This window comes from Doryrhamphus excisus, linkage group LG2 (genome assembly GCF_037039965.1).
Source record: "Doryrhamphus excisus strain RoL-2023G ecotype Guam linkage group LG2, RoL_Dexc_Guam_v1.1, whole genome shotgun sequence".
In the NCBI taxonomy this organism is placed as follows: domain Eukaryota; kingdom Metazoa; phylum Chordata; class Actinopteri; order Syngnathiformes; family Syngnathidae; genus Doryrhamphus; species Doryrhamphus excisus.
In genome coordinates, this window is record NC_136358.1 from 28,091,791 (window position 1) to 28,115,810 (window position 24,020).

The 24,020-nt window shown below is 40.6% G+C and overlaps 1 protein-coding gene across 2 annotated transcripts; it reads right to left on the reverse strand.

The window, feature by feature from the left end:
• Positions 1–4: 4 nt before the first annotated feature.
• On the reverse strand, positions 5–22,897 carry mpp2b (MAGUK p55 scaffold protein 2b). Of its 2 annotated transcripts, XM_058061233.2 has the most exons (13): positions 22,616–22,897; positions 18,140–18,223; positions 9,782–9,882; positions 7,185–7,337; positions 6,853–7,008; positions 6,418–6,645; positions 4,565–4,696; positions 4,371–4,473; positions 2,562–2,630; positions 2,331–2,492; positions 2,060–2,262; positions 1,862–1,990; positions 5–1,773 (listed from the first exon to the last, which is right to left on the reverse strand). In XM_058061233.2, the coding sequence occupies exons 2-13, from the start codon at positions 18,168–18,170 to the stop codon at positions 1,597–1,599; spliced, it is 1,644 nt and encodes a 547-aa protein (XP_057917216.2). In that variant the 5' UTR covers positions 18,171–18,223; positions 22,616–22,897; the 3' UTR covers positions 5–1,596. The 2 variants fall into 2 exon arrangements, with proteins under 2 accessions (XP_057917216.2, XP_057917215.2); XM_058061232.2 differs by lacking the exons at positions 18,140–18,223; positions 22,616–22,897 and adding an exon at positions 15,748–16,392.
• Positions 22,898–24,020: the final 1,123 nt, after the last annotated feature.

Below are 24,020 nucleotides of genomic sequence, written 5' to 3' on the forward strand. Positions count from 1 at the left end.
AGTATTTATAGTGATCATATATAGTCTTTATTCCCATACACTACTTACAAGTTGAAGTTAAAATAAATATGTATAAGTTGCCAGTATTGTTTGGAACAGGAAGTGAAATGTCCTGTGATTGAGTTTCCTTGGCTTCTTCAAGCACGTTAAGGCAAAAGTATGAATGATGAGTTTTGACATCACAAAAAAAAAGTCCAACATAAAGAAACAAATGTTGGTCTTGTTAGTATTCGTTTGTCGTTTACTGCAGGCTACTTTTCTCTTCAGATTTTTGTATTTGCTTTGCAAAATCTCAGTGCTACAAATACAAGTGCAGGCTGGAGTCCATCATGTATAGATTAATGTAACGTATATGTTTCTATTGCTGTTCATGTTCTCAACGTGTACAAATCAGACTACTGTATATAATCTACTGGTAAAATAGATGGAATTTATTACAAATATCACATTTGGTATGTTTCCTTCCTCTATCTGCCTGACTGTCTGTCTTTTACCAATCCAATGTAAACATTACACTACATTAAGTATTTCAGATTTGGAAGGCTAAACGTTGAATACCCTCTAAAATACCCTCTACTGCTCTATAGTAGGGATGGACATTTGACTATATTTACAAATTATAATGTTTGGAAGGGAAGCAGGAATCACTGAGTAACAGAACCTCTCTTTTTGTATGCCGTTTACAGAAGAAACATTTTTAAAAATATATATTTTTATGAACAGTATTGGGAATTTTTTTTTTTTTTGAGTGCATTAGTTTTCGCTCCAAAATTTAATAATATAATAGTAATGCAGCAAAATCAAGAAACCAAGTTAACGCTATCATGCCAAATATTCTACTTTGCACCAAATGTGTTGAAAATGTTCAAAATTTTGTGTTTTTCCCAAATAAAAAAATAGGCATTCTAATGACAATAAGGCCATAAATCATAAAAAATATATATTTAAAAAGGTCATTTTGCATTTGTATTACTGTTGTATGAAAGGAAGCATTTGGGACCTAAGTTTTAAGAATTTTAAAATCAATTTCAGTAACCAATATCAAGTTGGCTAATAAAAAAAATTAATAAAGTAACAAAAAAATATATATTAGGAAAGCAGGAAGTGAACAAATGTAACAGTTACTGATTGTAAAAGTACCAGATGGAGGGGTAGGATTTAATAAGCTTTGCTTCTTCCTACTCCTTTTGGACATGTGGAACTGGGAACTGGTTATGGGATGCACTCAATTGTAATCTGATGCATGTTCAAATGAAATTAAACCATTACCATTACCATTACCATTACCAAGTCAAGTTGTGCATCTAATTTTGCCTCAACTTGTTCAAGAGAGAATCACCAACGGAATGGTCACAGTTAGCCAAACAAAGAGCGAAAGGCTTGTTATGGCCATCCCTACTCTACATCTATTCCATGTTTGGAAGAAGCACGCCCCACTCGCACGATTGCACTGTACCCCATCATCAACTCCAGAACCGTTTCAATAGCAACAAAATTACAAAATTAAACACGACATCAAAGACACCCACTTGGATGGCAGCGCGGGGGATTGAACCGTCCACCATTCTTCATCCATCCTTTGTCCTGCTCCGAGACTCAAAAGACCCAGCTGACAGGCACCCACTGTTGCTCGTTGAACAGTTTTTCCATGGCGGCCCGTAAACTTCGAAACGTTGCCTCGAGACCGTCGTTTACGATACAGAGGTCAAAGTAATGTCCGTACGCCCTCTTGATGCGCTCGCTCTCGTCCACCGTCCTCTTGAGCTCGGAGTCCTAAAAAAAGGATGACAACGGGACGTCACGGTCGTGCACGTAAAAGCGCGAGTCTGACTCGCGACAAAAGGATGACGTTGCCGCTCACCGTTAGCTGCTTGGTGACCACGCCCGATTCTATTGCTGACCTGTTCATGGCTTTGAGGACCTCAAAATCAGGCGCCTCGATGAAAACAACGTAGGGCAAGAACTCCGACGTCCGCAGGACTTTGAGAGCCTTCAGAATCATGTACATTTACATACTGCTGTTGCATCACAGCCGTGTACAAATGACTTGTTCTACTACCTGGGGGTTCACATCCAGGATGCAGATCTTTCCCGTTTCTGTCACTTCATGTATGGAGTTAATTTTCGTACCATACAAGTTTCCGTCGTACTCGCCGTGTTCCAAGAAGCGTCCGTTTTTGATGTCACACTCCATCTCACTGCGTGTCATGAAGGAGTACATCTGACAGTCCCTCTCGTCCACCTTCGGCTTCCTGGAGGTAACTGGACACCAAAAAACTCCGATAAGGTTATTGAAAAAGGAAACGGTGTGGATGTATCGCTGCACTCACAAGGGATGGTGGTGCCGTAGCGCTGGGGATCCAACACCAGCAGCTTGTTCTTTAGACTGCGGCGGCCAACGCCCTGGGCGCCAATCAGGACCAATGTCTTTCTCCTGAATGGCGGCACCTTGGCAACCTCCTCATAGATCCGCAGCTCGTGGCGATCAAATTCTGTCAGAGACGCCATTAAGCTGGGATCTGATACGAAGAGGACGGTCCAGGAAGGTGGGGTTCAAATACCTGCGTTCTTGGTGGTTAAATACATCATCTTTTTCTTCTTCTTGCCACCCATTCCAGCACAGAGAGGACCTGAGAGGGACACCAACACAATGAACTTAGTACATATCCATTGCTTCCTTATCCCTGACCACTAGATGGCAGCATGCAAACGTGCTGCTGCAATAAGAGACATATTCCTGACGGCAGCTTACATTAATAGTGAGTATATAGACTGTATATTACATATACACTGATGTGACCAGTACACCTTACAACAGGGGTCTCAAACATGCGGCCCGTGGGCCAAATGTGGCCCGCAGGACACTAGTTTGAGGCCCCCGCCTTGATATGAAAGTTTAAAGTTTGATATGGATGCTGTATGGTATCATGTACCCAGAAAAAATTATTAGGTTTGATTAATGTTCATGTTGAAGGTTAAATAACTGTTATCCTCCCTATCCGTGTGGAAGTGGTAAGTTTTTGGCTATTTAAGTTGAAAGGAAATAACTTGAAGGCTACCGTTTAGGTCGCTAGCTCTCTAGTTTGCGAGTTAGCATGTGTCTCAAGACCCTGCAGTTGCGCAATATGTTGTAAATAAAAAGAGTATAAATGTGACTATAGTCGTGTTTTGTCATGTCTACAGGGCTCTAATAATGCTTTGTTCATTTTAATCTGAAAAAAAATAATTTCTCTACCCACCAACTATATGTGGTTATATTTATTATTATGATTATATTTATTTATTACTGATTGATTTTCTTTATTCTTGATTTGTTTATTTATTTTTCATCTTATTTTGTGTAGAAAAATAAAAAGTAAGATATTTGAGAACAGTGGAATGTTTTATCAGAGCTTTTATTGTAGAAAATTGGAACCAAAGCGAAGTTTTTTTAATTTATTTGCTTTTAATAAATGCATTTTTTTTTTTTTTTTGAAAACCTGATGCGGCCCAGTCTCACCCAGACCCGAGCTCCAGTGGCCCCCAAGTAAATTGAGTTTGAGACCCCTGCCTTACAATAATGAAGCATTTTAACATATTCAAACGAGGCAATACGGACACTAGAGTTTTGTTGGTGTTATGTAAAATCAATAGTGATGAGTAGATGATTACTCATTCCGAAAAAAAATGTCTAGCAATAACAAAACATTAAAATGAACATCATTTTTGCTGTACTGTTTTCCTCAACTCACGCCTCCAAACTGGCGGAGAAGGTTCACTCTGCATTGCTTCAGCACCTCGACGCTTCGCTGAACAACTGTGCTCCTTCCATACACAAGTGCATTAATGGAGTGATCCCTCCTGTCAGTCACAGTTGTTTATATCTGCGGGGCTAGGCGTGGCCGCTAGCATACAAACAAGGTAAGAGACTTTTCTTAAAACCCTGTAATTGTGGACTCAATCTCGTGTATCGTCTCATGAGTTGGGTGTCACCCCGAGCGAGGAGCTGAACCTCTCGTCGAGTTGTCGTCCAGAAAGAAGGGCGACACGGTGACTCACCGCGGCGCCCGTCTCTGCCAATGACTGCGCAGAGCACACGGGTGTAAATGAAATCTCGACAGAGGGAGGTTTGACGATTGATGTAGTCGACTGATACAACTGAGAGCGACTGTGAAGGTTAATAACCAGCAGCATAGACCAGGCCACTAAAGGTCCTGAAGTCCTGCTGAACCCATTCCAAACTACGGAGGTGCCAGGATGAGATGCGTGCTTGAGCCTGAGAGGAACAGATGTTGTCTTTGGTGCCGGCGTGTTTATGCAGCACGGGGTCAAATCTGCATAATTGCAGGTTTTTCCCTCTCCCTTTCCCTTTGTTGTCGGCGTTGCTGTACCTGTGGTAACAAGCTCCAGATCTCTTTTCACGAAGGCTTTTCTCTTCTCCTCCAGGAGCTGACTTGGAATTAAACCTGCACTCCCTCCCTGGATGTGGCAGGCCTAAGGTGGAAACGTATCAAGCTGAGGTCAACAAGTCCGGAACTCCTCTATGAATATCTCGTTGTATGCACGTGTGTGAATCTGTTCTGACCTGCCACCAGTTGAGGTCTTCCTGGTTGAATATTTGCAGAATGTCTCCACTGCAGAAGCTAAGTCCTGCCTCTTTGCAGGGAATCAGATTATCATGGGATGGGTCGTAGTCAAAGTGACACTTGACAAAGGCCTGGAATGGGAGGTGTGAAGATTATAACGCGCATATACACTTTCACTGTCGTCATATTTGGTATTAATGTAGAAGTGGACTGCAGGTGAGTCTACTGTTTATGCTGAGCTTATTTAGCCACACGACAGAGGCTGGGTGTCTATCATTAATAAAACCCAAAAACCATAAACATCCCAGTCTACTCTGTCACAGTTTACAGCACATAAAGCAAAGCCAAAACCGCAACCTTCACTGACAGCACAAGGAGAGACCAACATTGAGAAACAAGGAGAGAGAGAGAGAGAGAGAGATGGATAGATGAGTAGAGCCAAAATGCGTAGCCATGGAAACCATTCCCTGCCCCCTCTGCACTTGACGCCTTTTCTCATACTCGAATGACTTATTAACGTTAAAAATACACAGCTATGTTTCAACAAGCGAGTTAAAAACATGGTTGGAGGGCCTAGAATGAACGTGGAAGCGAGATGAGGGCTTTTTTTCAGGAGCTAAAATGGACTCCATGCTAATCCAGTCCAATTACGTGGCCCTTTAAAAAAAAATGCACTTTTTTTGTTGGCAATTTTGTCCGTTATTCCCAATCCTTATGTGAAACACGAGCACTACACAAGTCTTTCCCTTTTTGGTGCAATTTAAAGAGAGAAAAACAGTTAGCATGAGGAAGCTAACGCTCATGGGACCTATTTAGCTAACCTACAAATCCCTCTAAAAAACTAACATGTTTTTGTTTTATGTACTACATGTTGTTACCACACAGTAACAGGTACATTCATGATAATATGAAATACTTTTGACATATTTAGCCGGACGAGTGGTTAGCGCGCAGACCTCACAGCTAGGAGGACCAGGGTTCGATTCCACCCTCCAGCTGGGATAGGCTCCAGCAACCCCGCGACCCTCGTGAGGAATACCGGTAGAAAATGAATGAATGAATGTCTCTTATTATATCTACCATGTTGGGCAATCAAGTGTAAAAGTGACTATAGGGTTGTTAATTCAAGTCTAGAGGGCTCTAATAGTGTTAAAAACATATTTCCAAGTTCATAAACAGTTTTTTTTGCTCTAATTTCCAATATTATAAATAAGGAATCCTACTTCAGGGCGGCAGGGCGGTCGAGTGGTTAGCGCGCAGACCTCACAGCTAGGAGGACCAGGGTTCGATTCCACCCTCGGCCATCTCTGTGTGGAGTTTTCTCCGGGTACTCCGGTTCCCTCCCACATTCCAAAAAACATGCTAGGTTAATTAGCCACTCCAAATTGTCCATAGGTATGAATGTGAGTGTGAATGGTTGTTTGTCTATATGTGCCCTGTGATTGGCTGGCCACCAGTCCAGGGTATACCCTGCCTCGAAGACAGGTGGGATAGGCTCCAGCACCCCTCGCGACCCTTGTGAGGATAAGCGGTAGAAAATGAATGAATGATTGAATGTTGTTAGCACACAGTAACAGGTACATTTATGATAATGTGAAATACTTTTGCCATATTTTGATCATTTTAAACATCATCAGAACTTATTTCCGGGTGCGTTGATTTGACATCCAGACTTCCCCAACAGCGTGTCAAGTCAATCGTGACAGACTTTGACGACTACTTTGGTAAAAAGTGTGTGGAGCTTGTCAAGCCATGCCGACAACAATGGAGTGCGGCGTGCAGTTTTCCTTCTTTCCTTCACATTCCACTTGTTTCATGTTCCCAGATTGTTCTGTTTACTGTCCGGACCGACCTGTCTGGGTGTGTGTGGCTCCTGGTAGCTGGGCAGGATCTTCAGTACCACGCTGCCGCTCGCCTCCTTCAGCATCTCCTGCAGCACTTTGGGATCGTTCCCCACCTCCTTGCCGTTCACCTCCTTAATGATGTCGCCCACGTGGAGCAGACCCTGCTGGTCAATCATGCCGCCGTGGAGGATTCGGGCGATCACCAGCTCACCGCTCTCCACTCGAAACGTTACTCCCTGTACGAACAAGCGCACAGAATTCTATTAGTGCTTGCTAAAGTAAGTATTTCCGTTAAAAGGGAGCAATTACTGCAGTTGGCAATGACAATGGCTATTGACTCCCAAGCTAATGTACCCACTGCAGATAAATCCTCTGCATTTAGTGTTTTCAGGCGTCTCTTTTTATTCCTACAAAACACACCACAGCGCACGTTCCAAACTTACCAGGTGCTCACCAGACACCTTTCGAATGCCCACCATCCTAACGGCATCGGGCGGCACAGGTTGGTTGTTGAGGGCTGCGTCCATGAAGGCACAAGGACTCGGTGGGGGAGTCTCATAGTTTTTGGATGCTACAGAGTCATGGGTCTCCAGGAGAGACTAAGTAAGAAAATAGATGACAGAAAATGTTGATGTTGTGAAAATGAAAATGCTCCAGCCACTGTCAATCAATCATATGGAGAGTGGCCGGCCGGGCATGCATCATTTGGCATAATCTCCACTCAAGTCCGAATGCCTCTTTGTTGTCAGTTTGCAGGGAGATTGTGTTTAACAACCTGAAAGTGGGGCTCCTTGAGGATGCGGACTAACTCATCGGCTGCGTGGTTCCTGTGTGCCAACGGATTGAGCTCCTTGAGGATGTCCTGGACCAGCTCCACGTTGTTCTCCCTCACTGCCTCGAGCTTGGGCTCTTCAAAGCGCTCGTGTGCCTTGGTTTTCATGAGGAGAAAGCATATGGTGCACGACTTGAATTCTCTCCTGAATACCAGGATTACGACAGAAGTACGGAACAGAGATTAGGAAATCCACTGACCAACTGCATGCAATTTAAATCATCCCATGTGATGCTCGTCTGCCAATCAAATCTGTGCATTGGTGGACAATGAAGAGAATACTTAATGGCTCTCACTGTGGTTGGCTGGAGTTCCAAAGCTTTAGAAATGGGTTTATAACCTTTTCCAGACTGATAGATCTCAATTAATCCTTAAAAAAAGTTTTAACGGGGGGGTCACATGTAGTTTTCAATGTTTTTTCTCCTTTAATAATAAAAGGTTTCATTTAAAAACTGCATTTTGTGTTTAGTTGTGTTGTCATTGACTAATATTTAAATTTTTGCAAACATGCAAAAAAAAAAAAAGAAATCAGGAAGGGGGGGCAAACACTTCCACAGCACTACATATTATATTATTATATATAATATAATAATATATAATATATATTATATTATAAAATAAATATTAAAAAATATATATAAATAAAATATAAATAAATATAATATAATATAGTATAATATAATATTATATTATATTATATTATATTATATTATATTATATTATATTATATTATATTATATTATATTATATTATATTATATTATATTATATTATATTATATATTATAAAGCAAGAAAAATGCATAGAGGAAACAAAAAAATACCCGATAAGAATTTCATGTCCTAAAGCCCTTATCAAAATGATTTTCAAATCATCTACCATTCTATGAATTGGCACAAGATTGCTGATTTAGTGTTTTGGCAAAATGCAGTGTAACCTGCTGCACAATCTGTCAGTGCCTGGCACTTGGACAACAATGGTGGCGTGAATATGAAGCAATGTACTATGCAAACAATAAAATCATGTATAATAAACATGAATGTCATTTATTTTCTTAATAATTGTGTGAAATTGTATACAGTATTATTTATAATGATATTAATTTGGCACTGTAAAGCGGTTGGGCATTGTGGATGATGTTTTACAGACAACTTGTAAACCTTCATGTCAGATTTCTGTTGTAGCAAATAAATTGCTGTAATAAATGTGGAGTGTACAACTTGACGTTTGTCGCTGCTCACTTAAAAAAATGTCAGGCTGCTCTATGATCTCATGTATGATGACGATTGGAGCTTATTGCGAGTCAAATAATCGCTATGATTCAGTGCATACGGTAGTTACCGATTGGACTGATTGCTTCATTCTACAGCAGGCATGGTGCAATCAATGCAATTCACTACAGTCATCTACAGACAGAATTGCTCTTTGTCTCTGTCGTCACGTGAGCTTTTCCAAGCACAGCACAATAGCTTGTTAAGGGTTTATGAATCCACCACTAAAGTCCTGTTTCTAGGACCCTAGAATAAAATGATCAACACAATCAATCAGTAGGGCATCTTTACTCTTGCCTTAGTAGACGTGTCTTTCAACGTTAATAAAGTGCCATAACAAAAATATCACTGTCACTAAGTTAAACACTAACATGCACCGTGCTAAATAAAACAAAAACAAAAAAATGAGAACTACTGCTATGTAAACACGCCTATCCATACAAAGGAATGTGCATTTTCCTTCTTATTTGGTTTTTGAGTGCTTACTCTTTGCAACAGAACACGAGAAGAGACACCCAATATGTCTGCCACTGCTGGATTTCAATATTTCTACCTTTGAAAAGTGATGTTACGTTATGAGCAGTACTACTGCGAATGAGTTTACACCGAAAGAAAACGAATTAATGTCATTTTAATATGTGCTGCAAAGCAGGAAGAGAGCACATGTCCCGACTGTTGACAACTTGACAACGTTTGAATAATTCTAATTCTACATGGACAGCTTTCCATCCCGGATTTCATACTAATTCAACACGTATTTTTGATCCCTGAGAACAAACCGTAATAAGATCACACACAAGCACAGCAAACTGTGCAATGTACAATGTGAGCTGATGAAATTTCACCCATCTAGACAACTCTAAAAGTGTTAGATGTGCTGCCAAATGCACATGCTCGCACAAAATCCTAGAATCCTGGTTACTTGACAAATAAATGGATAAAAATAAATGGATAAACTCATGGCTGTTTGTGTCTGCTACTCACTCACACTCTTTTTTTTAAAAAAATTAGAAATTACCATGTCAAAGCATCAAGGAGAGATGCATTAATGGCGTCGTAACTTTTTTATGAGCAGGAGAAATGATCTCGCATCTCAGACATGAAGCAAACTCTCTTTTGTACCAAAATACATTTTCCTTCAAAATTGCTTCAATGCCCAAAAAAAAAAAAAAGTAAAAACTTAAGTTTGACATGTTATGTTCACAAATAAATGATACAAAATAGCACCATCAGTAATCATCAGTTATCAGTACTATTACTTCATTCTTACCACTGGGCTCTCCATGATGCCTTTGAGGAAGATGAGGTCCAGGTCATTGGCGGTGGTGGAGCTGATGCTGTCACTCAGCGTGTCCAAGGCCTGATGCATGGCTACACACAAAAAGACAAATATGCAACACATTATAAATATGATTAAAACCTGTCTAAAACTCAAACGCTCAATTACATAGAATTATTGGGAGCAAACACTGCAGTGTATAGTAGCCATATGATAACCAAGACGGTGTATGAAAACCAAGACATGTTTTGGCATAATTTTCGACCAAACCGAATCATATTAAAACCAGGTCATACAAAAACAGAGGCTCCACTGGGTTACTGTATTATCAAAATACCAGTTTTTCCCTGTTCTCTGTATCAATGGTGTCATTTTACAATCAAACAATCAGCTGGTTGTACTGGTTTTTTGAATGGTTTGCACACAAGGAAAGAAACACAATACTTGAATAAAGTCTCTGCAGCTCTTTCTTGTATTTAAATGCATCTGCAAGATTATGTTGTATGATTATTTTTGCGCAATACACACTATGTACGCACACGTTGACCACAATTAGTTTGAAATATAAACATAAACAACCAGTGGTTACAGCGGCAGTTCCTGTTCGAGCTCCCAAGCAGTTTGGGCAAGGTGAGGGCAAACTACCGCTGTAGCGACAGAGCTGCAAATCACCATGAAACTACAGTAACTTCAACTTGCGGGTGGCGGCAGTCGAGTGACAACCAGGCTTAAGGCTCATGACCACACTTCTTGGGTTAAAGGTTAAAACGTCAACCGGATGGGTCCGGTTTCGTGGCAGAACCTGATATTATCCCATCTTCAGAATACAGCGGATGAGCTGCCGATTGTCATCCTGAAGATCAAATAGCGACATCCCAAATATGGACGTTAACACCCACAATATAGATACAACTCACATCTTGGCTTCTCCTCAGGAGGAGACGGAAGCCAGACAGGAGCTGACGACCATCACGCAGTCCTTCCGCCCTCTCACACCATAATTTCATGATTGAATGACTAATTACGTTAAATGAGTCTTCCACGGTCAAGTTCTCCTCCTGCAGGCGGATGACCAATTTTGCACCGAGCACAGCAGATATCAGACCAAGTTCAGACCAGGCCAAGTTACCAGGCCTGCTTTATTCTCTTTCATCACATTTGGGCCTCACTGTATCAGGTATTTCTTTTGTACTTTTGGGGATATTTCTCTGCTTGTACTGCGGAATTACTTTAACTTCATCTGTTGACTCATTTTATTATTATACTCATTGTATTTTTTTATTATAAAGCTTTTTATTGAAAAGGCTTATCCTCCCATTCCGTGTGGGAGTTTTTGGCTTCTTAAGTTCAGAACAAATAAATTCAAGGGTAACTGGTTTGCTTACGAGATAGCGACTGTCTCAAGTCTCTGCAGCACAAGAGTTGAGCAATGTTCTGGAAACAATGAATAACAGGAGTGTAAAGGTTACTGTGTGGGTGTTATTTCATGTCTACAGGGCTCTAATAATGTGAAAGACTGTGTTAAGAAAGTCTTAACCGGGGTTTTCTATGCTCTAACTATGATAATATCCCATTTATTAACATTGAAAATCATTTATCACAGATAGGTCTGGAGCCAATTAACCGCCATAAACGTGGGATTACTGCAAATTCTAGTTTATGAATGACCCTGTTCTTTTTTTTCAGGGAAAACAAACAATACCCAAGAGATGTAGCGTGCAAAAGTTAACTAACTGAAAAGTAAATTAGCCTGCAAACAAATGCAAAGATTAATTTAGTCTAATTACACCCTGCGAGTAAAGTAAGGGAAGCTGCGTATCCATGAACGTGACCTTGAGCGCCATATTAATAACAATAATTATAAGACAGTGTGATGGCCTTTGGCATCACTTGTCAATAAAGAAGCAATTACAAAGAGAGCAAATGAAAACAGGCTTTTGTGTCCTGAAGCCTCGTCATAGCAAGGAGGGATACAATCAAAGCCAATGTCATCGAGGCGGCTAAACAATCTGCGGCGTTATTGTTTGTGCTTAGAGCACGGCAGGGGACCGTGAACCTCTTACACAGCATTTTGTGAAGGTTGCTTTGTTGCTAAGGAGTGGCGGTTAGAAAAAGAGAGAGGGGATATTGAGAGGAGTGTATTGCTGATTCTCGAGGGGCCGTGAAAGCTTTTCACTTTGTCCAATAAATCCTTCCAGATAATATGTAATTAATATCAATCGTTTGGGTGGTTTAAGACGGGCGACTAAAGAGAGACGTAACCTTTTATGTGAAGCATCTATTGTGGCGTATGTCACACCTGATGATTCATTTTATGAGTTAATGCGTTCATTAGTCATCACTCTGAATTGCTTTACCGTTTCCATACTGACGTCCTTTCGGAGTCAGGAGCTATAATAGGAAACATATCACTTTAGTCAACATACTTGTCTTCATCTTTATGGTGGTATTCGTACGGCGTAAGTGTGGGGGCATCATGTGGTTGAAGGATTTATCATTACAGTAAAGTCTCGTTATATCGATATTCTCGGGAGTCGGAAAAAATACCGATATAACCGGACTATCCATATATCCGATCCTGCGCCGAACTGCATTAAAAGTGGGCAGATCTTTGATATGGCATGTAATTTTCTCCTTGAGTTCATGGATTGCATATCTAGCATGCTTTTGTACTACAATACATTTTGTACTACAGTAAATAAAAATAAACTTAGTGTAGTGATTACCGGTTACCGGGACATAATTCACCCCGGAACTATCGATAGGGAAGGTGTTGCCACCCGGAGGGGTAGCCGCGAGGGACGGGTGTTTTCCGCTGTGTGTGCTGCACTCTGGTGGTGGAAGTGTGAAAAATAAAGTTGACTGGAAGCAGCCGTTCGCCGTGTTCTTTTTTGGTATTGAAATCCGTAAGCAAAGATTGATTTAAGCTGCTTTTGTATCGATATAAGCAGACCAAATTGGCTGGCGGGAGATGAAAAGGGCATCCTAGTAACCGGATTATCATAATAACCGTGTATCGTACTAACGGAGCTAATTATATCATAAAAGACTAGAAATTTGCCGGGAAATGAAAATAGTATCGTAATAAGTAGTAATTCGTTTTAACCGATATCGATATAACGAGACTTTACTGTGTATGTTCATCTGTTTCAGAAGCTTCAAATTATTGGCATGCATCATGCATGAGAAAAACATCTACGGAGAAATTATTGAAATTGGATTAAGAGCTGTCAAACGTATTATTAAAAAGTGAAAAAAAAATGTGTGTACATTTTCCATCCCCCAATACGAGCTCTTGGTGAAAAATGAATGCTCTCTGGACAGAAATAAATGAGACACTTGCAGAAGCTTGCGGAAACGATGCCACAGGGAATGCATAATCAAAGCTAAAGGCGATGGAAGAAAATATTTGTATGTGTGGCCTATTTTTTGGGCACGGCGGTGTATTGATTTGCATTGGAAAAAGCAAGGACTAGGGGTACAAGACTGGGGTTCCAAGCGTGCGGACACACGAGTGCGTGGGACCGCTGCTTGTAGAAGACATTTCACACAATCTTTGTGTCATAACAGCAAATGGCAAAAATCTGCAAGTACTGAGACCACCATAAAAATCCTCTTGCTAGCTTTACCTTCATGTCTTCCTCCAATTTCAGAAGAACATTTGTGTGGGCGAAATTCGTCAGTACGGATTTGGGAGCATGCAGACACTATGTATCACTTTTAGTGCAGGAGGAACTTTCATTGTGTGCAAGTCTGCGTCGGGCTATGGATGACGTGAGACGCTCGTGCCGGCGGATGAGTGCCGGAATTTTGCCGAGCGCACCTAAACATTTTTAACGCACAAACTCATCACACGATCAAATCAAAAGGGTTTCAACTGCTCGTCTAGTTTATGTGCGGCTCAAGCGCTAATGTAATAGCTTGTCAGGGAGCAACACGGACAAAATAATTGCAAGCGTCAGCATATCATCGCTTCATACCCTGAGCCAGAACAGATTTCAATTGTCCCATTCCCTCGATAGCAGGCAATGATCTCTGACAAGTTAAACCAGCACACTTTACTCCAAGACCTCTGTGCGAGTACAGCTCTATCTGGCAATATTTCCACATGGTGGGAGATGACAATTTTATGGACTGTGTGTATTGTGTGTGAGAGAAAGAGAAAGTGGGTGAAGTGCGAGTAGAGAAAGAGTTGCAGTGTTTGAAGGTTGCAAACCGACACTTTGAGGCACGGCGTCCCTGATCATTGATCTGATCATTGTTCCATATGAATAATCATTACCGATCAGGAATGTAGTAAAAGGATCACACACTTCATGCACACAAAAGCAACTAAGTTAGGTACCGTAACTACTATAAGATATGTTGCACACATGGTATGGATCGGGGTGGGCAAACTACGGCCCGGGGGCCACATCCGGCCCGCTCAATCTTTCCAAAGTATTTAATTTAAACTCAACATACAACCTGGCATCATGGCCTGAGCCAACCTTTTGATGGTTTTATCAATTTCGTTTTTTGACATGGTCTGTTGTTTACAAAGTGCTCCTGAAAAAAGGGACACAAGCACATAATAATAATAATAATAATTATTATTATTAGATTATTATAATTATTATTAGAACTATTATGATTATTATAATTATTATATTAATGCTAATTATTATATTAATTATATATATTATTGTTATATTTGCATATTTTACATAATAATAATAATTATTATTTTAATTTTATTGTAATTATTATAATATTTATTATTTTTTAAATATTTAAATATAAATATAAAATAATAAATAATAATAGCAGATTGCATGACAATTTTACAGATACAATAATACCAGGTGGACTGTTACGTGTAAAATATATAGTCTGCCCCCAGCGCCCCCGCAAGTCAAAAAGTTTGCCCACCCCTGGTATAGATTGTGACATACAATACACTCGGAAAGAATGCAATGATGCTTCAAACGTTTAATGCGTTTTCATGCACGACGTTGTGACGTCGGGGTGTTTTCAATATGGCAACCATGACGATTTAGATGGGGTTTTAACAACATGATGCAACGTACAGTGTATGCATGGGTCACGGATGACAAATGATGCAAGCACATACAGTACATGGACACACGCATATCGGATATTAATGTGCAGTATGAAACACTATGCAATATTAATGAACCCTGTCAATTATGAATAGGATGTATGGTGCTTACAACCCTATGCTGCTGGCAAATATCTGTGCAATACAGAAAAATGCATATACTGTAGTTGCTGTTCAAAATGTAAGTCACATTTTAGTTTTTTTTGTTTTTTAAGAGTAATTAAAAAAATAATAAAAAAAAAAGTTCATACTACTAAACAATTCATGGAGAACTTCAGACATTTCATCCAAAAAGAACTATAATTAAAACCATAATCAAAAATCGTTAGGAACTAAAAGCTAAACAAAGAATCTGAATCGTTCCAATTCGAACGCTACCCTACAGAGAATGGTGGTGTGGTCTGATGCTGGAAGACGTGTTTTGAAGGACACTTCTCGATGGGACATCCAGATTCTAAACTTATTTTCTACAAGAAGACAAAATAAAACAGCAATACAAACTTTTTAACTTCACATTCCACTCGCCCACCTTGCATGCTCCCATTTGGACATTCAGAGAGCAATAAAATGACTGACATTGTGTTAGTCATCCTATCTTTTTATGTATCCATAGCTGTCCTTGTAGTTTACTACTGTGCATGCTGCCCTGGGCCCAATCTGTCTCTCCCTGTCATCGTCACTAAAGAGGCACACAACTACTAGCCAGCAACCAGAGCCTTATACATCATGTCACATGCAGAGTTGCATTCAATGCCTTCATATCTTATACCTGTACAAATTGTTGCTTACTGGTCATACTGGTAAATATGACACGCTGACTGCACCAACTCCTGCAGGTAAACAACTGTGGTCTTACCTTCTCCCCCTATCTTCATCTCCAGGCCCTCCAGGGAGTAGGCCGAGTCCCCCTCCTCAAGGGAGAGTCTTCCAAACAGACTACCAGCCATGGTGACCAACACCTCACTACAGCGCGTCCACACACACACACACACATACGGCAACACACCCAAAAGTGTGTGTAAGGTGGAGTAAGAGCTCTTCCCAGTCCTCGTCGTCCTGCCAAACAGCTCCTGGCTCTTTCCTCCCGCTCCACCTGCTCTTGACGTAATTGTGTATGTGCTGTGCCCGAATGTCCTCCGCATGAATGAATGCAGACGACACGCTTGTGTGCACGAGTAGAGGGAGCCAGAAAAGAGAGAGAGAGACATAAAAGGGGAGTGGGGAAGACAATAGGAAGTGTGATGCTTACTCCAGGTGGAGGAAGAGAGAGAAAAGGAGGCTGGACAATTTTGCTCAAGGCGTCCCTGTGAGGGTTAAGTTGGGGGAGATGAGTCGCAGTGGGCTGGCTTGTGAGAAGGAGATTGGTCAAGGAGGCGGTGAGAAAGGAGAAGAATCATAAATGAGCAATAAACCTTTGCTGAGGTGACATCACACGGCACAGAAACATTCAGCCTTGCCAAAGCAGAAGGAGCACAGGGACGTTCATCGTTGTGGTATCCGCACATGCTGTGAAGGGAGTGTCTGCACACTATATACGTAGGTGACAAATATGTTCCTTAATTTAACGCTAAAATCATGATTATTTATTTATGCAATACATCAAAGGACAAACGGATGTAATCTGGCTAACTTAATCTGGCTATACTTCCCCACACTTCCTTCTCCTCATGATGCCAACATCCATACACACACAACCGCATGAGCATGCTAAACTACCTGGAAGATAACCCCTGCTGGCATCCATTCACACTCTTTGAGGAGATTCTGCCAAAATTTGCCCGTCTTTATCACCATTTCAAACTGTTTAGGCGGGAGGGGGCTTTTTCTGAGAGAATTTAAGAGATTCTTAAACAGTGAATTCCGATTTTATTGGCCAGTTATGGTATTTTTCACCTTAATATTACCAGTTTACTCTCTTAATTTTTATCGTTATTCTTTTCCTTTTGTTTTTCTTATTTTATTCCTTAATTATATTTTTAAATGTGCTGATGGCTGGTCAAAAAGCAGTCACGGACCGCAAATGGCCCCCGAGCCGCACTTTGGACCCCCCCCCGTACTAAATGTTCAGCTGCTACGTCTCAATAAACTGCAATACATCGAGAATTCTGCTGCTCGCCTTCTCACTCCCGCCACCCCTCCCCCCCGTGACCACATTAACCATGTCCTCCAGAAGCTCCACAGGCTCCCTGTCCTTCGCAGCGCATTCACTTCAAAATCCTTCTCCCGACCTACAAAGACCTTCACGACCAGACTCCCTGTTACTTCACAAACTTGCTTCGCCACCACATTCCTTCCCGTACCCTGCGCTCCTCTGACGCCGACCTCTTGTCCGTGCCACGTAGAACCAGTGAACCTCCGGACTTGGGGAGATCGAGCTTTACCTTCTGGAATCCTCTCCCCAATTTCAGGAGAGTGCAGACCTCAAATCAAACTAAACTGCAGCTTTGAAATGATAACGCAATTGCAGATGAAAGCAGTGTTTCCAACAGCACCGCAGTCTTATTCGTGGCGGTGGGTTGCATAATTGGCCAAACTGCAGGGTTGGCGGTTAGAACCCGTTAGAACCCATCTACTGCCGTTGTTTCCTTGGGAAAGACGCTTTTACGTGCAACTGACCAGTCGCACAGATACGAGAGTACATGCCTGGTGGGCTGCAAAGCATCTAACAGAAACATCCCCTGGGACGTGACTAATTTTAGACTGGAGTTTGAGCGAACCATTAGCCAGCTCATTAAGTCCCATTAAAACTAGTGAGATGAAATACACGTCTGGCGTGCTGGATTAGCCTCAAAGCTTTCGCTATCACCTACCTCCACTCCCTGGGCATCTCTTGGCTTTTTAAGGCACGCCGCTTCAGAGGCTCCACTCTATTGTTAAATGTTTAACTTTACAGAGGCAACATTTGTCATAAAGTCATAGTATTGCATTGTAATTGCATTGTAACCAGTCATGATGTGCTATATATATCACTATATTAACAGTTAATATGGTACCCATTCTGTAATTGTATAAAAAAATTTAATAAAATACAAAAATAAAATAATAATAATAAAAAAAAAGTAAAGAAAAAATCTTAAATTATATTAGGAAAACAGGAAGTGAACAAATGTAACAATTACTGATTGTAAAAGTACCAGATGGAGGGGTAGGATTTAATAAGCTTTGCTTCTTCCTACTCCTTTTGGACATGTGGAACTGGGAACTGATTATGTGATGCATTCAATTGTAATCTGATGCAAGCCACTTACCAGAATCTGAACAGGACGTTGCCACCGGCATTTTTATCAATGTCTCGTGTCTGTTTTAGTCTTCCAGCAAACTTCTTACGTCAACTGTTGAGAGAAAGTGTGATACAAGAGAGAAAAATTCAAAACACAATTCATGTCATGATTGGTTAAATTCCTAAGCATCCCAGTCCGCTACATTCAGTAGCGTTATTATATTCAGTAGGAGGAAATCAAGGAGGGACAGCACAGCGTTTAAATTCATCTGTAATTCGTTTTACTGCATAATGTGCCTCTTATGATTAGTTATGATTAGCAGTTTTTTGCAAATGTTTAAACAAAGCAAGATAGCTTTTAGTTTGATAATATTAGAGTAAAAAGAAATGCCGTCCTGGCCTGATAACAGTCACAACTGTCGTGTTTTTAATCTTTTCAAACGTCCCCTCCCACACTAACTGCTATCTAAATCTGTTTGGGACCATGAATGGACATCCCTGCAGTTGCTGCCCTTGTGTCCGTGGGGGAATATTAGCAGCAGATGGACAGGTTGAACAAGCGGGTGAGTGTGCAGGCCAGCCAACATTGGCTTAGAAAGGATCTGTTGATTCTAATTGATCCATTTAACATCAGGCAACAAGAGAACGAACACCCTGGGATCCAAAAGTGGCCTGTCAGGTGACGTAGGGAAATAAAAGCTGCAAATAGCGAGGATGGGTGTGTGTTTGAGCAATAGTTGTGTGATGAAGAAGAAAAGAAGAGCGGAGCAGTGTGGCACCATATTAAGTGGGAGGTCAGAAAGGAGGGCGGTGGGTTTAAATAATAGGGATGAGGGAAGCACACAGCTGATGAGCCACCAGCCGGGGGAGAACGGATGCTAATTTCTGGTTGCTATGACAATATGTAGCCATGGCAGAAGCAGCGCTACAGCAGCCAATGTCCCTGCAGGGTCACTCACTCGTGTAAATAAAAAGAGTCCCGACTTAACATTAAACTTTAAAACGCTCAGGTCCCCATCACTTCTGTTTTCTTACAACGCTCCATCATAAATGAAAGATTTATACAATTTATACAATGTATGAAAGCAGCCATTAAAATCAATTGTTTCAAACTAAGCCCAAAATGTCGCTCGCTCACATCATTTGCAGGGATTTACTAGTTTTACAGCTTTAATTACACTAGCAGCAGCGCGACAGTAATGAATGCCCTCGTGCACATAAAAGGGCTGACCAATGTGGATGTGGTGGTTAATACCCTACAATGCAATCCAGCCCCAGGATCCCGTGTTTGCACAGGGAAATGGCAGAGCTTGTTAAAAGTATGCAGAGGCCACACGGCAGCTAAGAAGCCAAAGCCGATCTCAGCAGAGCTTAGTTTGCCTTCAAGATTTGGAATAGAATGGTCCAAAGTGGAGGGGGAATTGGATTATGGTTGTTTTGGTTTAAGTTTTGGGCTAATTGGTAGCATGGATGAATAACCAATAGTTGTACTCAATAAGTAAAAGTGTAGTCTTGATAAGAGTACAGGAGTGATGTTACCCCAAAAAGCTTTACTCAAGTACATTGTCGGCCCGTAGCTCAATTTTCATTGGCCCTCGAGATATTAACAGTAAAATGCATTCATAATGGTGTTCATTCATAATGTTCAGATCTCAAAACATTATTTCCCGTATTAAACAAGGGAAAAGTAATCAGTTCCATGGTCAAGCCGTTACCATCATATAAACTTTAGTAACTGTCCAAGTAATCTTGACATAAGAAATATACAAAAAAAACTATCAATACAAGTTTAAAGAAAAAACAACAACTATTTCAACATTTTCCCATAATACAATTCGTCTGAGCAAAGCATGGACGCAGTGTATTATGGGAAAACGTAAAAAAAATTTTAAAAAGATTTTAAACTCATATTGATACTTGTTTGTCTATTTCTTCTTAGGTACACCTGTTCTGTGTTAAGTTACTGTGTGATGAGTTCACACCGAGTAATGACCTCCTGTGTTGACAAGCTTGTTGTGAGTACTGATAGCTTGTTATTGGCTCCGACCAAAGAAAGAGCTACGGTTTTGTCACTGACTCGCGAACGGCGCAGGTTTTTAAACGATTAGTGGTAATTCTGAAGTAAACAATAATCAAATCTCAAACAAAATATTTTGAAAGTGATATTTAAGCCTCGAGCAATGACACAAGAGACAGTCGAGGTGTTTTTATGATGAGTGAGAAGTGCCTTGAGTTGTTTCCACAGTGATACTGCTTTACAGAATGTAAACACGTGCGTGCACGCACACACACACACACACATACAAACACACACACACAAAGCAGCGAGCGAACAAGTCTTAATCCACACATGCAGGCTGGCGTCAGGCCTAAAAATAACCCTGTGCTCCCACAGGTTCAGCTCCTCATTACTTTACAAGGGAAAACTGCCGTATCCAAGACAACCAAGCGTGGCTCCTCGTTTTTTTCCCCTGGGCGCATCGCCATGGCAACAAGGGAAAGTGCGTAAAATAAGAAGGATGGAATTGAAACTGATACTATATAAAGATTTGACCGTCATTCAGCTTCATTACAGTATAATATATATAAGCACGACATTGCAAACCGTACAGGTTCAGCTGTTTTGGACACTAAGCTGCAAATTGCTATATCATTGCTATCAAAATACACAAAAATAATCACACAAATGTTTAGAAGGTCAGGGTAAATTAGTGTTAAAACAATGCCCAAACATTACTGACAGTATAACTCACAGCACCCGTCATTTATTTATGTAACGTCATTTATATACGTAGCATAGTAACACACAGGGCAACATGCTGGTAGCATGCCGAGATGTCAGTTTCTAAAATACAATGCAGAAGATCTTTTTAGCATTATCTGAAAGTAAATGTTATATTTTTTGCTATGGACATAAAGTGATTATGCAGCCGTCGATGACAAATGAGCATAGTGAGTAAACAGCAATATGAAGAATGACGCCAAAATCCTCCTGAACATATCGCATTATGTAATATCTTTATCATGACACTACAAAGAGGCTCATACATGATTTCATCTGATGCCAAGTCTTTCAGAGGGAATGTGGGGTAATGGACACACTTTCAAAGAGCCACTTCAAACAGGAAGTGATAAACTATGATGACATTTCCATCAGGGATGAATGAGATTATCTGATCTTGGAGCCGAGTGCAGGAATATTTATGCTAAGTCGCCTACATCCAACTTTAAAACTCTGATAACAATGGTCTGTTATCTCTGCAATAAGCTCTTTAATGTGAGAAAATCCCTCACAGAACTTTCATAAGGGCTTTTTATTCTGCTATGTTGTGGTTTAATGTACCTTAAATTACCTTTTGACTTCCTAACAGAATAGAAATGAGTCTCTTTTAACACGGCATGTAAATATTACAGGGCTTATATAACATCACTACTATTATGTAGTCATGAACTATTACTTCCCCCCCAAAAAATGCATTTCCCCATTGAATGACATTGACCAAACTTTTTACATCAAGTACCAACCACTGTTTTTGCTTCCTCCACTTGCCACCATGGTTAAGCTCCAACCATGTGGCTTTCACTCAAGGGTAATTTGCTAGTTAAGTTAAACATTAATTATTTTTTCTTTTATATGTACATATTTCACCTCCCACATCACTGAAGCATGCAAATTAGGGTAATTGTAGACTCTAAATTGCCCTTAGCTGGTTGTTGGTCAATATTATTATTATTATTATTGTTATTATTATATGTGCTCCGTGATTGACTTCCAGCCCGTCCACTGTGTACCCCGCCTCACACCCGAACCTGAACGAGGACAAGCGGTATAGAAAGAGCATGGATGGATTTCATGTTTTTATTTCCAATATACATTCTTTTTTTAATCAGGTGTTCTAGCCTAATGCAAAATCCACGTACCATCAGTGGTGCTCATACCACAGTTTGACAACCGACACAGACCTTGAATGTTATCAATATTTGTTTGGTTATTTACTTGTTTTTCTACTTTAAACGAGGAGAACATGTTTTGCTATTCCATAAGAATGCAATACAGTCAATGCTTTACATGAATGATGTGAAATATGTTGACTTTTTCTACTGTTAATGTTAGCAAGAGCACCAAAACAACTGCACGAGACAGGGTGTGAGCATGCGCACTTGCAAAGAAGGCGTATTGGGTATTTAAAGTAAACCTACCTTTACATTCAAAGATAACTGTTTAAAAATACATATATGGGTCTAACAAAACAAAATGAAATATCAATTATATTGCAAATGGTATGATTAGATCTAAAAAGCAAGGTTGATACGAAAGCTGGCGTAATATGGCAGGTGCAATGAGGTCAATTATAATAGCACACAGTGAATATTAATAAATATGGCCGGACGGCAGCAATGTAGTCTTTAGTGTGTTCGTTGCCGTTTTAATGTAACCGGAGTTCTTAATAGGCAAACGCATTCGTGTACAGTGAAAACGGAACAAGGGGCTTTTGCTGCTCACCTTTATCCGTCCGCCGCGTCGATCAGAGCCTCTTGCGGACGCCACTCAGCTCGCTGCTGGTGGCGGCAGGTCTCGTTTAATCCGGGGCTGTCACTTCCAACAGCAACACACTCAAAGTTCTATCTTTAACGGCGACACATTTAGCACTTCCATCGGGGGTTCAGCGTTGTCCCTTTTCGTCAAGGTGGTTCGGCGATGGAGCGAGGGCGTTTTGGTTAACGTCAACACACGTGTGGTGGAAGAGTCTACGGTGGGTATGAACCTCCCGTTTTGTCACCGGAAATGAGTTGATGCTTCTTGGTGAGACAGTGACCTCTAGTGGCGTGCAACTGACGTTACACCCAACTTGCTGACAAAAATAAAAAATAAATAAAACTGTCTTTTCCATCGTTCCAATTCCATTATTTTATTTATTGTAAAGTTGAACTTTTTTCATACAAATTATTTACATTTTGTGAAAAACCAAAAAGGTGTACAAAGAGAAGCATTGGACAATCAGAAAGCGAGAAAGACAAACATGCATTTTTGAGTCATTGAAGCACATTAAAATTTGATTTAAGATTCAGGAAATCTCAGTGATTTTTAATGTTTGATTTATAAAGAAGATGAGTTATTCTTGGAGTCAATTACCAGTCATTATAATCCAAACTGTAAAAGAGGAGACAAAAACATCTTGTAAGTGATACAGTATATTTTAATGTTAATAATTTGATTCATGCGTCTCCCTCACCGTGGTTCGGAGTCTTGGCTTGAATCAGCCCCAAACAGCAGCCACGCCATCGCCTGCTCAGGGGTTGACCTCTTCCCATATCTGAAAAAGATAAATGGTATTTGCATTCACATTGGCTGCTTGCATCCGCCATGACGGTCAGCGCTCCATCCATCCTGACTCACCTAGCAATTATAAGCTCTTGTTCAATTGAAGTCATCGTGGATGACAAACCCGGGTTGTGTAATTACACAGCACCTTCACGGATGCTATTTTACCACCAGAGCTCACGTGTGCTTGTGGGAACCTGTTCCCTGACGCAACCTTTGGCTAAACTGAAATATGAGGTTATATATTTGATTTGACCTTTAGAATGACACACAGATTGAATCATATGAGGAATGGAGTCATGCCGCAAACGTAAAGATGCAATCTTAGCAACATATTATTGTAGTTTAGGTGGTCAATATCTGGTCAGTGGAGCGGCTTTTATAGTCAGGATGAAAAAAAGAGTCCAGTATATTGTCTATATGAGGTATACGGGTGTATCTTTTGTACATGGATGTATTATGCCGTATGGCACATCATGATCATATGTATGCAAGTAGCGCTTCTACTGTTATAAACAGCATATCAAATGAAGCCACTCACAATATTGCCTACAAGGAGGTTCTATATGAAGCTTCCTATCTTCCG

What these genes read in the sequence shown, in the direction of transcription:
- mpp2b (XM_058061232.2), bottom strand. Translation starts at nt 16,099, where the DNA reads ATGTCTCTCTCTCTCTTTTCTGGCTCCCTCTACTCGTGCACACAAGCG. An exon ending in GCATCATGGAGAGCCCAGTG is followed by an intron (nt 7,338 to 9,781) that starts GTAAGAATGAAG and finishes ATGAAAACCAAG; the next exon opens with GCACACGAGCGCTTTGAAGA. An exon ending in CTACGGCACCACCATCCCTT is followed by an intron (nt 2,263 to 2,330) that starts GTGAGTGCAGCG and finishes TTTGGTGTCCAG; the next exon opens with TTACCTCCAGGAAGCCGAAG.